This window comes from Oncorhynchus mykiss, chromosome 16 (assembly GCF_057628025.1).
Source record: "Oncorhynchus mykiss isolate SJ-2025 chromosome 16, ASM5762802v1, whole genome shotgun sequence".
NCBI lineage: Eukaryota > Metazoa > Chordata > Actinopteri > Salmoniformes > Salmonidae > Oncorhynchus > Oncorhynchus mykiss.
In genome coordinates this window covers 50768210-50785469 of record NC_143037.1, presented here as the reverse complement: position 1 = coordinate 50785469, position 17260 = coordinate 50768210, and the positions used below count along the sequence as shown (strand labels likewise).

Sequence of the window (17260 nt, the reverse complement as noted above, 5' to 3'; positions counted from 1 at the left end):
AGCCGTTTTTAGACCTCAAAAATAGTTCTAACGTTAAGATAAGTCCGTGTCCCAGCAAGATTCTGCTCCCTGTGTTAAATGTATGTTACATCATCCTCTTAACCCAATATAAAAAAATGACCCCTATGTGTCCATGTCAGAGGCCACTCTGTGGCCCAGAGAGGTGTTGGAGCCAGTAACAGTAAGTGTTGGTCTCCCTCTGGTCCTGGACTGCAGCCCTCCTCCAGGCCCTCCCAAACCTGAGATCTACTGGATGAGCAAGTGTGAGTAGGCCTTACCTCCTTTTCTCAAATCAGTAGTACATTGTGTCTAGGATTTTTGTTTGTTTAACTAGGCAAGTCAGTTAATAACAAATTCTTATTTACAATGACAGCCTAGGAACAGTGGGTTAACTGCCTTGTTCAGAGGCAGAACAACACATTTTTACCATGTCAGCTCAGGGATTCAATCTTGCAACCTTTCGGTTATTGGCCCAACAACCACTAGGCTACCTGCAGCCTCTACACTCTAACCACTAGGCTACCTGCAGCCTCTACACTCTAACCACTAGGCTACCTGCCACCCCAGGAATTAAATGTTATATTTTATAACTAATGACAACCACCTGTCTCTCTTTCTGAACTGATGAGCTTCTTTCTTTAAACTTATTTTTGCATTCTGATACTTATCCCAAACATATTGACTCAAGATGACCTTACCAGGAAATGCATACATAACTTAAATATTCAATTTCAGGTTCATCTGGTAGACCTTTCAACTGGCCTCACCAGCCCCACCCCCCAGTCATGCTGCCTATCAAACAGGACCGTAGAGTGTCTATGGGGGTGAATGGAGATCTCTACTTCTCTCATGTCTATGTCAATGACTCTGCCACCGACTACTGCTGCAATGCACGCTTCCCCTACAAAAACATGATCCAGCAGAAGATGCCTATTACCGTCAGAGTCCTTACAAGTTAGTATTGGTTATTGCATAACATGCATCAACAGTATGTGACACAAGGGTCCCACCATTTTATTTACTACCATGTACTAACTTACCTACCTCATTAAAGGTAGGTAAGCTTGGCTCACCGCTTGGCTCACTGCTGTACGATTTAAGTTGTATTGTGCCGCATACTTACAGATTCCACATTGTTTATTTCAGACTATCACCTAAAATGATTTACCGTTCTCCTCTGATCTAACTGCTCTGCTTTTTGTTGTTCATTTTTTTATTTATATACAGTGCCTTGCGAAAGTATTCGGCCCCCTTGAACTTTGCGACCTTTTGCCACATTTCAGGCTTCAAACATAAAGATATAAAACTGTATTTTTTTGTGAAGAATCAACAACAAGTGGGACACAATCATGAAGTGGAACGACATTTATTGGATATTTCAAACTTTTTTTTTCAAACAAATCAAAAACTGAAAAATTGGGCGTGCAAAATTATTCAGCCCCCTTAAGTTAATACTTTGTAGCGCCACCTTTTGCTGCGATTACAGCTGTAAGTCGCTTGGGGTATGTCTCTATCAGTTTTGCACATCGAGAGACTGAATTTTTGCCCCATTCCTCCTTGCAAAACAGCTCGAGCTCAGTGAGGTTGGATGGAGAGCATTTGTGAACAGCAGTTTTCAGTTCTTTCCACAGATTCTCGGTTGGATTCAGGTCTGGACTTTGACTTGGCCATTCTAACACCTGGATATGTTTATTTTTGAACCATTCCATTGTAGATTTTGCTTTCTGTTTTGAATCATTGTCTTGTTGGAAGACAAATCTCCGTCCCAGTCTCAAGTCTTCTGCAGACTCCATCAGGTTTTCTTCCAGAATGGTCCTGTATTTGGCTCCATCCATCTTCCCATCAATTTTAACCATCTTCCCTGTCCCTGCTGAAGAAAAGCAGGCCCAAACCATGATGCTGCCACCACCATGTTTGACAGTGGGAATGGTGTGTTCAGGGTGATGAGCTGTGTTGCTTTTACGCCAAACATAACGTTTTGCATTGTTGCCAAAAAGTTCAATTTTGGTTTCATCTGACCAGAGCACCTTCTTCCACATGTTTGGTGTGTCTCCCAGATGGCTTGTGGCAAACTTTAAACGACACTTTTTATGGATATCTTTAAGAAATGGCTTTCTTCTTGCCACTCTTCCATAAAGGCCAGATTTGTGCAATATACGACTGATTGTTGTCCTATGGACAGAGTCTCCCACCTCAGCTGTAGATCTCTGCAGTTCATCCAGAGTGATCATGGGCCTCTTGGCTGCATCTCTGATCAGTCTTCTCCTTGTATGAGCTGAAAGTTTAGAGGTACGGCCAGGTCTTGGTAGATTTGCAGTGGTCTGATTCTCCTACCATTTCAATATTATCGCTTGCACAGTGCTCCTTGGGATGTTTAAAGCTTGGGAAATCTTTTTGTATCCAAATCCGGCTATAAACTTCTTCACAACAGTATCTCGGACCTGCCTGGTGTGTTCCTTGTTCTTCATGATGCTCTCTGCGCTTTTAACGGACCTCTGAGACTATCACAGTGCAGGTGCATTTATACGGAGACTTGATTACACACAGGTGGATTGTATTTACAGGTGGACTGTATTTTTGTTGTGAAGAATCAACAATAAGTGGGACACAATCATGAAGTGGAACGACATTTATTGGATATTTCAAACTTTTTTAACAAATCAAAAACTGAAAAATTGGGCGTGCAAAATTATTCAGCCCCTTTACTTTCAGTGCAGAAAACTCTCTCCAGAAGTTCAGTGAGGATCTCTGAATGATCCAATGTTGACCTAAATGACTAATGATGATAAATACAATCCACCTGTGTGTAATCAAGTCTCCGTATAAATGCACCTGCACTGTGATAGTCTCAGAGTTCCGTTAAAAGTGCAGAGAGCATCATGAAGAACAAGGAACACACCAGGCAGGTCCGAGATACTGTTGTGAAGAAGTTTAAAGCCGGATTTGGATACAAAAAGATTTCCCAAGCTTTAAACATCCCAAGGAGCACTGTGCAAGCGATAATATTGAAATGGTAGGAGAATCAGACCACTGCAAATCTACCAAGACCTGGCCGTACCTCTAAACTTTCAGCTCATACAAGGAGAAGACTGATCAGAGATGCAGCCAAGAGGCCCATGATCACTCTGGATGAACTGCAGAGATCTACAGCTGAGGTGGGAGACTCTGTCCATAGGACAACAATCAGTCGTATATTGCACAAATCTGGCCTTTATGGAAGAGTGGCAAGAAGAAAGCCATTTCTTAAAGATATCCATAAAAAGTGTCGTTTAAAGTTTGCCACAAGCCATCTGGGAGACACACCAAACATGTGGAAGAAGGTGCTCTGGTCAGATGAAACCAAAATTGAACTTTTTGGCAACAATGCAAAACGTTATGTTTGGCGTAAAAGCAACACAGCTCATCACCCTGAACACACCATTCCCACTGTCAAACATGGTGGTGGCAGCATCATGGTTTGGGCCTGCTTTTCTTCAGCAGGGACAGGGAAGATGGTTAAAATTGATGGGAAGATGGATGGAGCCAAATACAGGACCATTCTGGAAGAAAACCTGATGGAGTCTGCAAAAGACCTGAGACTGGGACGGAGATTTGTCTTCCAACAAGACAATGATCCAAAACATAAGGCAAAATCTACAATGGAATGGTTCAAAAATAAACATATCCAGGTGTTAGAATAGCCAAGTCAAAGTCCAGACCTGAATTCAATCGAGAAACTGTGGAAAGAACTGAAAACTGCTGTTCACAAATGCTGTCCATCCAACCTCACTGAGCTCAAGCTGTTTTGCAAGGAGGAATGGGAAAAAATGTCAGTCTCTCGATGTGCAAAACTGATAGAGACATACCCCAAGCGACTTACAGCTGTAATCGCAGCAAAAGGTGGCGCTACAAAGTATTAACTTAAGGGGGCTGAATAATTTTGCACGCCCAATGTTTCAGTTTTTGATTTGTTAAAAAAGTTTGAAATATCCAATAAATGTTGTTCCACTTCATGATTGTGTCCCACTTGTTGTTGATTCTTCACAAAAAAATACAGTTTTATATCTTTATGTTTGAAGCCTGAAATGTGGCAAAAGGTCGCAAAGTTCAAGGGGGCCGAATACTTTCGCAAGGCACTCTACAATCAGAAATGAACAATCTCCTCATCTTAACACGATATAATATTCTAGAGCATTCTTCTATAACATTGACATGTCTTGAAATAGAGATCAGACAGTGTTGTTGTGGAGTGAAAATATCAAAAACATTGCATTTGCTCCCAGTGTGGTCCCAATAGTCAATCCACAGCCGTAGTCCCTGCTGTCATGATGTTTGACAGTGGGAAAAGTCTTCACTCCTGGATAATTAAATCATGTGTTCCCTCCTCAGCGCGCATGGTGTCTGAGGCCGCCCCCACCTTCTTGTCTCCGGCAGGAAGGTCCAGCTCCCAGACTGTCCTGCAGGGGGAGGAGCTGCTCCTCGAGTGCATCGCTGCTGGAGTGTGAGTGATCCTCTCAATCACAAACATGAATGTTCATCGAGTGTTTATCAAATGTTACCATTGGGGTTAGTCATTGTATTATTTGTCATTGTATTATTGTACTATTGTACTATTGTACTTATATTATTGTACTATTACCCCGTGTGTCAGGTTTCAAATGAAACTAGATGGTCATTTTACATGAAGTAAAATTGTGTTTCTTGCTTTGGCTCTTTAAAAGTATTTTTGTGGTAGTGGAAAAAGTGTTCTGATTTCAGATTTAAATAGCAGAGAAGTAGACAAAGATTTCCTACTCTCTAACTCTTTGACTAAACGGTTTGGAAAGTGGTCAAAGTAGCTGATTTTGTGTCAGAAAGTTACCTTGTTTACAGTGAATAGAATAGAATGTTGGAAGTCATGATCACAATGAGCCCTTTAGAATGTTGAGGAAATCCCATGAAAGTGTATGGAGGACAAAAAAAAAGACAAGTTTTATAGTTTAAAAATGATCAAATATATCAAACAGTTGTATGGAAGCAAACTATTCCAGACGTGTCTACACATTTTAAAGTGAATGGTGTTTCTAGCTTAAATGGTTTAAGAGGAGTAGCATTCCAAAGAATAATAATAAAAAGTCTGAAATAATTTGGACAATATTTAGTGTGTCTGCTTTCACAAGCCAGAGTAATAAATCGCTTCATGAAATTTGTAACCTCGCCACTATGTATGTTTTTTTGCTCAGGCTGTTAACTTGTATAAGAACCCTCAAAAATCACCCTGAATTGACCTATTTCTTTTTACCATATTTGACCATAGTCCAACCCCTGTCATCACATGGACCAAAGATGGAGATGAACTGGACACAACCAACATTAAGGTGAAGAACTACAACAAGTTGTTGCAGATCCCCAAGGCCTCGTTTGAGGACGCTGGTGAATACACCTGCACAGCTACTAACAAGATTGGATACCTGGAACACACCATCGCTGTCCAGATCAAAGGTCAGACAACATCTTCATACCTACAGTGCCCTCCACTATTGGCACTCTTGGTATGAGCAAAATGGGCTGTGAAAAAAATGTCTTTGTTGTATATCCTCTTGGATAATGTTCACAAAAATCAAAATTTTAATTGAAATAAAATTTTTTTTTACAAATAAATATGAAATATTTATTTGTAGACACACTAAATATTGTCCAAATTATTTCAGACTTTTTATTATTATTCTTTGGAATGCTACTCCTCTTAAACCATTTAAGCTAGAAACACCATTCACTTTAAAATGTGTAGACACGTCTGGAATAGTTTTTCTCCGAATCATGTGTTCCAGAATTATTGGCACCCCTAGAAATTCTTATGAGTAAAATTGGACAAAAGTATATTCCCATTCATATTTTACGTTTTTATGTTCACCTGAGTGATTAGGAATACTTAAGTGGTAAGCCATGACTTCCTGTTTCACTGGGGTATAAATATGTGGTGACCAGTGGTAATTTTAGCATGTAAATCTTGGTGGGGCAAAATAAATAATAAAGTAGGATGTACGCCAGCAAAGCCACAACACTAAACCATACATTAATAGCACTATAATGGTGACAAACAGTGCCCACAAACTGTTAGGGCCTACATAAAGCTGCCCCAACATCTTACCACTGCTACACCTGGCTATCAGCAGAGCCTTGTCTGGCAGCGAAACAGTTCATTCAGTTTCATTTACTGCCTTTAAAAAAAACATAGCTGTTATGGCTGACTTGTTTAAACAAATGTGGTTTCTAATGACCATTGAGATTTACAAACTATGGCATAAGGGGACGACAAGCGGATAAGAGGCGATCCGTAATTTCGATTAAGACATTCATGAGCGAGCTAGGACAGACATAGTCAATATAACCATTTGTTTAGCACTTTTGAAATGTACAGCGACAGAATTTAGAACATGGACTGTTCTTATAGTATTCTCCCTGTTCACCAAGTCAGAACCGTAGGATACATTAAGGGGACATATAAGTAGACAATGAAAGCTCTTACAAAATTGTATTATTACATTACCAGCTGTCAGAGCAGCTCACAGATCACTGCACCTGTACATAGCTCATCTGTAAATAGCCCATCCAATCTACCTCATCCCAATGCTGTATTTATTTATTTATCTTGCTCCTTTGCACCCCAGTATCTCTACTTGCACATTCTACCATTCCAGTGTTTAATTGCTATATTGTAATTACTCTGCCACCATGTCCCATTTATTGCCTTATACCTCTCTTATCCTACCTCATTTGCACATGCTGTATATAGATTTTTCTACTGTATTATTGATTGTATGTTTGTTTATTCCATGTGTAAATATGTGCTATTGTATGTGTTGAACTGCTTTGCTTTATCTTGGCCAGGTCACAGTTGCAAATGAGAACTTGTCCTCAGCTAGCCTACCTGGTTAAATAAAGGTGAAATAAAAAAAATTCAAAAAAACATTTCTCTAAAACAGGTTATAGGCTACATGTGCACCACCAAGTCAGAACAGTAGGCAAAATTAAGAGGGGTAAATAGACCAAATTATTAGGGTGAGGCACATTGGCTACTAACAGCTTACTACACAACATACAATTAGTATTATTTTCTTAGCTACAGTATACATTTCTCCCTGGCATATTACATAATTTATGCAGCAGCATACAATACATTTTTGAACTTGTTGTGCTGTGCTCACTTGACCAGGAAGTGGCACGGCGGTCCTTCGTGGGCAAATTTAGTCAATTTAGTCATTTATGGTGCTTTCAAGACAACTAGGAACTCGGAAAAAAACAAGGTCGAATCATGATGACGTCATTGATCTTCAGGTCGTAGCTCTAGAAAGAGGCCCGAGTTTCCGATTTACAATTCGGAGTTGGATGACCGTTCAAAACGTATTTCGCAGTCGGAGCTCGTTTTTTGTCTTGAACTCACTGAAGTCAAGTTTTTGCAGTTCAGAGTTAACAGTTGTTTTGAGTGCGGCACAAATCATGCTTCATTGACACCATGGCCAATGTTGAATGTTTATAATTTTAAACTTGGAAAAGAGATTTGGGACCACACAACCACTCCACTGAATAGCAGGCTAGTGATTGCTTCGCAATGCTTGCAGTTAGCCACTGCCACTGATTCCTTCCAAACCACTCATTGTTGAATTTGCGATTTCCAACTTGTTGTGTAATGTTTATGTCCAATGGCCGATACCTTTTATCTATAATTTCTCTTCATTATTTATATTCATATGACAAGGATTAAAAAGGATTTGCCAGTAGATTGTCGTCTTGATTCATGATGATGACTGCTAGCCAAAATTTTGATGGTATGATGTTGACATGATCAGTCCAATCAAAGCTACTGTAGATATAACATGATTTGATGTAATTTTATCTGTGGCCAATGACCTTGAACCTTGTTGGATGGTCACTTCTAATGTAACTCTATGGCAGCACCAAAGGGGCTTGAATTTTCGAGGTCTACCCTAAGACTTGGCGGTGACGTACTGTCCCCACGGGTGACAGAACACTGAGCTAATCATGGTGCAACTAGAGAACATTACCAACTCCTACTCTCCGTATTTTCCGCTGGCTGCCCCACCCCCACAGAAAGCACTGAGCTAGGTTGAAACACCTGCATTTTGGAAGCCAAAAATATCATCGAGGACAACAACCACCTGAGCAATTGCCTGTTCACCCCACTACTATCCAGAAGGTGAGGTCAGTACAGGTGCATCAAAGCAGGGACCGAGAGACTGAATAACAGCTTCTATCTCAAGGCCATCAGACTGCTAAACAGCAATCACTAACACAGAGAGGCTGCTGCCTGCATAGAGACTCACTAGACAGTTTAATGCCACTTTAATAATGTTTCATATCTTACATTACTCATCTCATATGTATATACTGCCTCTTATACCATCTATTGCATCTTGCTTATGACGCTCGGCCATAACTCATCCATATATAGTATATGTACATATTCTTATTCCATCCCTTTAGATGTTTGTGTATTAGGTATTTGTTGGGGAATTGTTAGATTACCTGTTAGATATTACTGCACTGTCGGAACAGAAGCACAAGCAGTTCGCTATACTCACATTAACATCTGCTAACCATGTGTATGTGACCAATAAAATGTGATTTGATTTGATATTGATTATATAATTTATTGCTAAAATTGTGGGGCTCTGCCCCACCTGCCCTGAATGACGGGTCGCCACTGGAGGTGACACGCAGGCCAAGTTCCCATAGTCATCCATCACTATGGGAAAGACCCGAAAATACATGAATGATGTGCGACAAAAGGTTGTTGAGCTGCACAAATCAGAAAATGGCTATAAGAAAATAGCTCAACGGTTAAAAATGCCCATTTCTACTATTAGGGCAATAATTAAGAAGTTTAAAGCAGCTGGAGATGTTAACAATCGGCCTGTAAGAGGATGTGTGCCTATATTAACCCCACGCACAGTGAGGAGGATGGTTTGAGTGGCCAAAAAATCTCCAAGCACCACAGCTGGAGAATTGGAGACGTTAGTTGGGTCTTGGTCAGAAAGTCTCCAACGATCAGACACCACCTACATAACCGCAAGTTGTTCGGGAGGGTTGCCATAAAAAAGCCTTTGCTGTCGTCAAACAACAAACTCAAGAGCCTACAGTTTGCCAAACGTTAGTGGAACTTTGAATGGGACCGGGTTCTATGGTCAGATTTGACCAAAATATAGCTTTTGGAAACAAACACCAGAGGTGGGTTTGGCGTAGACAGAAAGATAGCAATGCAGAAAGGTACCTCATCCCCACTGTGATCTTTGATGTTGTAGGGCTGTTTTTCTTCTAAAGGCCCTTGGCAACTTGTACATTGTATCATGGACTCCATCAAGAACCAGCAGATATTAAATCAAAACCTGACTGTCGCTGCTAGGAAGCTGAAACTGGGCTGTGGTTGGATCTTCCAGAAGGACAAAGCACACCTCAAAATCAACACAAAAATGGTTCACTGACCACAGAATCAAGGTTTTGCCATGGCCATCCCAGTCCCCTGACCTAAACCCCATAGAAAACCTGTGGGTTGAGCTGAAGAGGAGAGTCTACAAGCGTGGACCTCGGAATCTGAAGGATCTGGAGAGATTCTGTATGGAGGAATGGTCTCAGATCCCTTGTCATGTGTTCTCTAACCTCAATACGCATTATAGGAGAAGACTCAGAGCTGTTATCTTGGCAAAGGGAGGTTGCACAAAGTATTGAATAAAGGGGTGCCAATAATTATTGTACACTTATATTTGAGAAAAAATATTTGTTTGATAAGAATTAATTTTTTCATTGATTCATTTTTACTTCAATTAAAGGTTCGATTTTTGTGAATATTTTGAATGAAAGACCAAGAGCATGAACAATGAAGAAAAACAATTCACAGCCAGTTTTACTCATATAGCAAGGGTACCAATATTAGTGGAGGGCACTGTATTCTCCATCACACAGATACAGGGATATTTTTACGATATTAACTCTCCCATTGATCTTTCACATAATCTTTGCATTTCACTAGACAGGTTTCCATTGGCCCAGTTTTATTCAGCCAAAGCAATGTAGCAAAAAAAATATTTGCAACGTGTTATGGAGACGGCAGATATAGGAGACAATTTATAAAGATCTATATGTCATGTCCTGACCTAAGTTCCTTTTTTATGTCTCTATTTTGTTTGGTCAGGGTGTGAGTTGGGGTGGGCATTCTATGTTTTGTTCTAGGTGTTGTACTTCTATGTGTTTGGCTTGGTATGGTTCCCAATCAGAAGCAGCTGTCAATCGTTGTGTCTGATTGAGAACCATACTTAGGTAGCCTGTTCCCACCTGTGTTTGTGGGTAGTTGTTTTCTGTTTTGTGTTGCTTCACCTAACAGGACTGTTTCGTTTCTTACAGTCTCGTTGTTATTTTTGTTTCGTGTTCTGTTATATTAAAATATTAACATGGACACTTACCATGCTGTGTGTTGGTCCGATCTTGACTATTCTTCCTCAGACGAAGAGATTCGTTACACTATAACAGTTCAGTTCAATAGGGATGGATTTTTCTTTTGTCAAACTGATGATGGAAACTGTGTTTTTCGAGACAAGAAAATGGTTGCCGAATCATTTTGAAGATACGCGGGGCACGTGATGTCTCTGCCGAGTCCCCAACAACCAGATGTTCCGATTTTCAGGGGGAAGGGAAGGAGTTCATGTGACACGACTTCTTCTTTTGGACGTTAACATGGCGACACTCCATCTTAACTCCTCCTCCTCTTTTACTGGATTGGTTGAATAGTGCAGAGGAGAACCTCTGCAGACAGTTATTTATTCTTCTTGTCAAGACCAGTATGTAAGGGATGTAGTTTCGGGCATTTCTTGTGTGCCTGCTACGTTAGGTTAGTTAAATGGAAACGCACCCAAGCAGGCAATTGACACCTATTTTCTATGCAAACTTCCTAAATATTGACAAAAAAATCACTGGACAAGTTAATGGAAACTGCTACTGTTTGATTTACAATGGGAGGAAATAGCTCATTTGGTAACACTTTCTATGAACCACTCATATAGCAAATATTCACTGATGTAGCTTAGATTTTTTTTAAAATCTAAAATGCTGACCTGAACCGTGTATTTAACAGCGGCTCCATTCTGGTTGGAGAAACCCAGTAACCTGGTTCTGGCCCCAGAGGAGAATGCACGTTTAGTGTGCCGCTCTGACGGCATCCCTCGGCCCAGTATCCGCTGGTTTATCAACGGAGATTCAATCGAAGGTAAGCACAGCCACCTAACCTAAGAATCCAAGTGCACTTTTGCAAATGACTGCAGGAGATGACACTCAAATTGCTCAATTACCCGTTTTATGTATAAAATCCACTGTTTTTGTCACTTAACTGAAGACTTTATAGTAAAGTAACAAACTGTTCCATAACTGCAAGGACACAGTATTTGACTTACTTACTGTACTATATGCTTTTTTCAGATGCCACTATGGTTCCAAACAGGCAGGTGTCAGGTGATACAGTTACCTTCCATTCAGTCACTGTGGCGAACACGGGTGTTTACCAATGCAATACTTCCAACCAGTATGGCTACCTGTTTGCCAATGCCTACATCAGTGTACTGAGTAAGATACCATATTCATTTGCAGAAAATAACCATAATCCTCTCTGTTTATTGAAATACTTGTAAACGTTAACAGAAATGACAGCAGATCATCATGTAAGCATTGGTATAGTCATATGTTCTGTTTCTGTAGATGCAACACCACGTATCCTCAGGCCCAGGACTGCCCTGGTGAAAGTCATTGAGGGCAGTTGCGCCTGGCTAGACTGCCGCTATTTTGGCTCGCCCGTGCCCGATCTGCGCTGGTGAGAACATGTTTATGATGCTCTTCTCTCAGGTGTGTGTGTGTGTGCATGCATGTGTCTAACTGCCTACCTCTTTTTGCACAGGTCTAAGTATGGACTTGGAAATCTAGAGGGAAATCGCTTTAAAGTACACAGCAACGGGACCCTGCAGATCAGAGGCACCTGTATGGACGACCAGGGGACATACCTGTGTATTGTCAGCAACGCCGCTGGAAAAGACGAAAACCGGGTCAAATTAGAGGTCAAAGGTGAATACCCAATAATAGCTTAACTGTAACGCTTCTTCATGTGGTTCAATATACATTGTAGGTGTTCTCATGATCCGTATCCTCTGTTTCTCCAGAGTCCACCAAAATCCTCAAATGGCCAGACAATATGAGAGTCCTCCGAGGGACTGATGTCCGGTTGGAGTGTAAGGCCGAACATGACCCCACAGTCACCGTCACCACAACCTGGATGAAGAACAAACAGTTCCTCATCATAGGCTGGAGGTGGGCCTGACTATGACTACTCGTCCTTGTAACCATTGAAACCATAGGGTTTCTGTTGCCACCCTAATGTCCTAGTTATGGTTATAGCTAACTTCAAACTAACAGAGTTATAGTCTATATATGAGTATAACTAAAAGCTAAATGGCGAATTGTTCAACTGAATTTGTCAAGATGACTTCCTAATGTCATCAGCATGTCCTGTTAATTATCTACAGGCTGTCACTGGAGGATTCAACGCTGGTCATTACAAACGTCAACAGACGAGACGAAGGCAACTACACCTGCATCATCAAGACTGAGATAGACAAGACCACTATCTCCGCCCGCCTGGTGGTGATGGGTAGGACTCTAACGTGACGCTTAGTAAACATACACACAGTGCTTTCAGAAAGTATTCACATCCCTTGACTTATTCCACATTTAGTTTTACAGCCTGATTTCAAAATGTATTAAATAAAAATCTCACCCATATACACACAATGCCCCATAATGGCAAAGTGAAAACATGTTTTTAGAAATGTTTCCAAATGTATTGAAAATGAAATGGAGAAATATGTCATTTACATACTGTAAGTATTCACACCTCTGAGTTTGTTAGAATCACCATTGGCAGCGATTAAAGCTGTGAGTCTGTCTGGGTAAGTCTCTAAGAGCTTTGCACACCTGGATTGAGCAAAATTCTTCAAGCTCTGTCAAGAAGTTTGTTGATCATTGCAAGACAGCCATCTTGCCATAGATTTTCAAGACAATTTAAGTCAAAACTGTAACTGTCACTCAGGAACATTCAATGTCATCTTGGTAAGCAACTCCAGTGTAGATTTGGCCTTGTTTTAGGTTATTGTCCTGCTGAAAGGTGAATTACTCTCCCAGTGTCTGGTGGAAAGCAGGCTGAACTAGGTTTGCCTCTAGGATTTTGACTATGCCTAGCTCCATTCTGTAAAAGTTTTTTTTATCCTGAAAAACTCCCCAGTCTTTATTGATTAAAAGCATTCCAATAACCTTATGCAGCTGCCATTATGCTCGAAAATATGGAAAGTGATACTCAGTAATTTGTTGTATTGGATTTGACTCAAACCTTACACTTTGCGGTATTCATTTGTGACTTGCTGCAAACAAGATTTTTATTCTGTAAAGGCTTCCTTCTTTTCACTCTGTCAATTAGGTTAGTATTGTGGAGTAAGTACAATGTTGTTGATCCATCCTCACTTTCCTCCTATCACAGCCATTAAACTCTGCAACTGTTTTAAAGTCACCGTTCGTTCGCCTGAGAGGTTTTCTTCCCCTCAAAATCAAATAAAATCCAATTTCATCGGTCACATACACGTGTTTAGCAGATGTTATTGCGGGTGTAGCGAAATGCTTGTGCTTCTAGTTCCGACAGTGCAGCAATATCTAACGAGTAATATCTAACAATTTCACAACATACACACACAAATCTAAGTAAAGGACTGGAATTAAGAATATATCAATATTATGGATATTACATGTTATGGAATGTTAATTACATTGTATTGTGTGACAGGAGTAGATAGACAGCATGTAGATGCTGTATATATTTGGAATTTGCCACACCAGTTTCCTTCCCTTCCTCCCAGATCGTCCAGACCCTCCCACAAACTTGAAGTTGTCTGACTCCTTTGAGCGCAGTGTCAGGCTTTCCTGGACCCCTGGAGATAGCAATCACAGCCCTATCAAAGGTAACAACTCTGCCTTACACTCTCCACCTCAGGAGCAGAACACCCAGAGTAAACATAGTCCTGATGGCATGCCACATGTGCACCAGACTTTCTTTGAAATGGTCAGAGTTAACCAAAATCAACTGAAGTAATCAGTGTTTTTTTTTCTCTGGGCTTTACCTCCAGAATACCTGGTGCAGTATGATGATGACGACTGGTTACCTTACAACTGGAGAAACCTTTCCACATACCCTGGAAACCTCAACTCTGTCATTCTGCAACTGTCACCATTCATTATCTATGAGTTTAGGGTCATTGCTATCAATGATATTGGAATGAGTAAACCCAGTCGCTCGTCCGCCAACTTCCAGACTGGTGGAGCGCGTGAGAATTTCATGCTTGATGCGTGTGATGATGTGTTATGAATAAGGGATATCTATTGTCTTGATTAATTGTATTGAACAGGAATACAGCTGACAACAATTATCTTTCATATTCAAACCATTGGACAAAGAGCTTTCAAAATCATTTGTATACTTGCTATGCTTCTCAGCCCCAGACACCATCCCTAAAAATATCAAAGGAGTGAGCACATGGAGAAACAACATGGAGATCAGCTGGGAGGTGATACGTTCAAATATACAGTACCGTGCAAAAGTTTGAGGTCACTTAAATGTCCTTGTTTTTGAAAGAAAAGCATTTTTTTTTTGTCCATTAAAATAACATCAAATTGATCAGAAATACCGTGTGGACATTGTTAATGTTAACTACTATTGTAGCTGGAAACGGCTGATTTTTAATTGAACATCTACATAGGCGTACAGAGGCCCATTATTAGCAGCCGTCACTCCAGTGTTCCAATGGCATTTCTCGCATGGAATAGCCTTCATTTCTCAGAACAAGAATAGACTGACAAGTTTCAGAAGAAAGTCCTTTGTTTCTGGCCATTTTGAGCCCGTAATCGAACCCACATATGCTGATGCTCCAGATACTCAACTAGTCTAAAGGCCAGTTTAATTGCTTCTTCAATCAGTTTTCAGCTGTGCTAACATGATTGCAAAAGGGTTTTCTAATGATCAATTAGCCTTTTAAAATTATAAACTTGGATTAGCTAATACAACGTGCCTTTGGAACACAGGAGTGATGGTAGCTGATAATGGGTCTCTGTACGTCTATGTAGATATTCCATTAAAAATCAGCCGTTTCCAGCTACAATAGTCATTTACAACATTAACAATGTCTACACTGTATTTCTGATACATTTTATGCTATTTTAACGGACAAAAAAAAGTGCTTTTCATTCAAAAACAAGGACATTTCTAAGTCACCCCAAACTTCTGAACGGTAGTGTGTGTGTATATATATGTATAATGAGAAATTAAAGTTAACGTTTATTCAATGAAGAATAACAACTTTTATTCTGTACAATTAAACTTCCTTGTCTGGTATGGGGAAAAGGCACTGAACAACAGAGAGTGGAATGGGCCCCACCTAAAGTACTTGGTGTGGTGGAAACGGAGGGATTCCAGGGAGGAGTGGAAGAACGCTACCACTTGGTGGTGTAAATACTACATTTACGACGCAGACACCTTCACACCATACGAGATAAAGGTCCAAGCTGTCAATGACTTTGGGCTGGGCCCAGAATCCCCTGTCATCATAGGCTACTCTGGAGAAGACCGTGAGTATCACCACACAATCCCTTCCTGCAGATACACAGAGACCCATTTACGGGTAAATATAGACCATCCCTACTTGACACCTGGCAGTCAGCCACACCATAGTGAATTGCAACTTCCTCTTGGTGTCTCCCAGGTCCCACTGCTGCCCCCGTCAAACTGCGTGTGTCCAGGATAGAGGCCACCAAGGTCACCGTTCACTGGGACCCTGTGGCTCGCAGCAGCATCATGGGTGAACTGAAGGAGTACAAGGTCAGACTACTGGGAATAAGTGACTTGTTTAGTTTCTGGTTTTCAATTCCAAGTGTAACAAACTTATGAGATCCAGGCTACATTTGGTATACATTATGAAAGCAGTGGATGGAAAGCTCTTCACACATCGGCTGAATGAATGAACAAATGAGGGACTGAGGAACTGAACGAGGGAACAAACATACAAATTAACGCATGTGCTGTGTCCCCCTATCCCAGGTGTACTTCTGGCGAGACAGTAGCCAGCTGAGGTGGCTGAGTGTGAGCAGGGCCATGAAGTCAAAAGCCTTTCCAGCCAGCGGGCCGCGTCTCTCTGGTGTCCTGCCGGGACTCATCCCTTACAGCAACTACAAGATGTACATAGTGGTGGCCAACAACCGATACGAGGGACACCCCAGTAACACCATAGAGTTCTCCACTCCAGAGGGAAGTAAGGAAAAACATTGTGACGCTGTATTAGATGTGCCAGTTTTTCTGTCAGCTCTTTTCCTAAACATGTATTTTCCTTTGTTTATTCTTAGACTTGACCTTTGATCTATGTCACTCGCCTGTTCCCTTCCATACTGCAGTGATAGAATGGCGCCGGAGGAAATAGTGGTTGTTTTACGGGCTCCTGACCAATTGTGATATTTTGAGTATCATTTTGACTGACACTTACAGCTATCACTAACCTTAATTTGGACTTCAATGATTCGGAGGCCAAATACATATTGATTATCTCGGACCAAGCCCAAAACCCGGACAATCGAAGGACACTTATAAGAAATCCTACTATGCCTTCCGACAAACTATCAAACAGGCAAACCATCTATACAGGACCAAGATTGAAACCTACAACACCGGCTCTGATGCTCGTCGGATGTGGCAAGGCTTGCAAACTATCATGGATTACAAAGGGAAACGCAGTCGTGAGCTGTCCAGTGACACAAGCCTACCAGATGAGCTAAATACCTTCTATGCTCGCTTTGAGACTAGCAACATTGAACCATGCATGAGAGCACCAGCTGTTCTGGACGACTGTGTGATCATGCTCTCAGTAGCCGATGTGAGGGTCATTGAAACAGGTTAACATTCACAAGGCTGCAGGGCCAGACAGATTGCCAGGACAGGTACTCTGAGCATGGGTTGACACCTGGCAAGTGTCTTCACTGAAATGTTCGACCTCTTCCTGACCCAGTCTGTAATACCTACATGTTTCAAGCAGACCACCATAGTCTCTGTGCCCAAGAACACCAAGGTAACCTGTAGCCATGAGATGCTTTGAAAGGCTGGTCATGGCTTACATCAACACCGTCATCCCAGACACTCTGGACCCACTCCAATTCGCAT

General features: G+C 41.2%; 1 protein-coding gene across 1 annotated transcript in view; it reads left to right on the top strand.

Moving 5' to 3' along the window:
• Window positions 1-17260, top strand: part of LOC118939550 (neurofascin-like) — a 28843-nt gene that overhangs the window by 3975 nt on the left and 7608 nt on the right. The window contains exons 5-20 of the mRNA XM_090203138.1: window positions 141-263; window positions 736-954; window positions 4369-4480; window positions 5276-5460; window positions 11105-11236; window positions 11446-11589; window positions 11722-11833; window positions 11918-12081; window positions 12177-12324; window positions 12540-12664; window positions 13920-14021; window positions 14187-14384; window positions 14554-14624; window positions 15459-15681; window positions 15816-15931; window positions 16151-16361. Coding sequence (XP_090059264.1) covers window positions 141-263; window positions 736-954; window positions 4369-4480; window positions 5276-5460; window positions 11105-11236; window positions 11446-11589; window positions 11722-11833; window positions 11918-12081; window positions 12177-12324; window positions 12540-12664; window positions 13920-14021; window positions 14187-14384; window positions 14554-14624; window positions 15459-15681; window positions 15816-15931; window positions 16151-16361 — 2385 coding nt within the window. The remainder of the gene's footprint in view (window positions 1-140; window positions 264-735; window positions 955-4368; window positions 4481-5275; window positions 5461-11104; window positions 11237-11445; window positions 11590-11721; window positions 11834-11917; window positions 12082-12176; window positions 12325-12539; window positions 12665-13919; window positions 14022-14186; window positions 14385-14553; window positions 14625-15458; window positions 15682-15815; window positions 15932-16150; window positions 16362-17260) is intronic.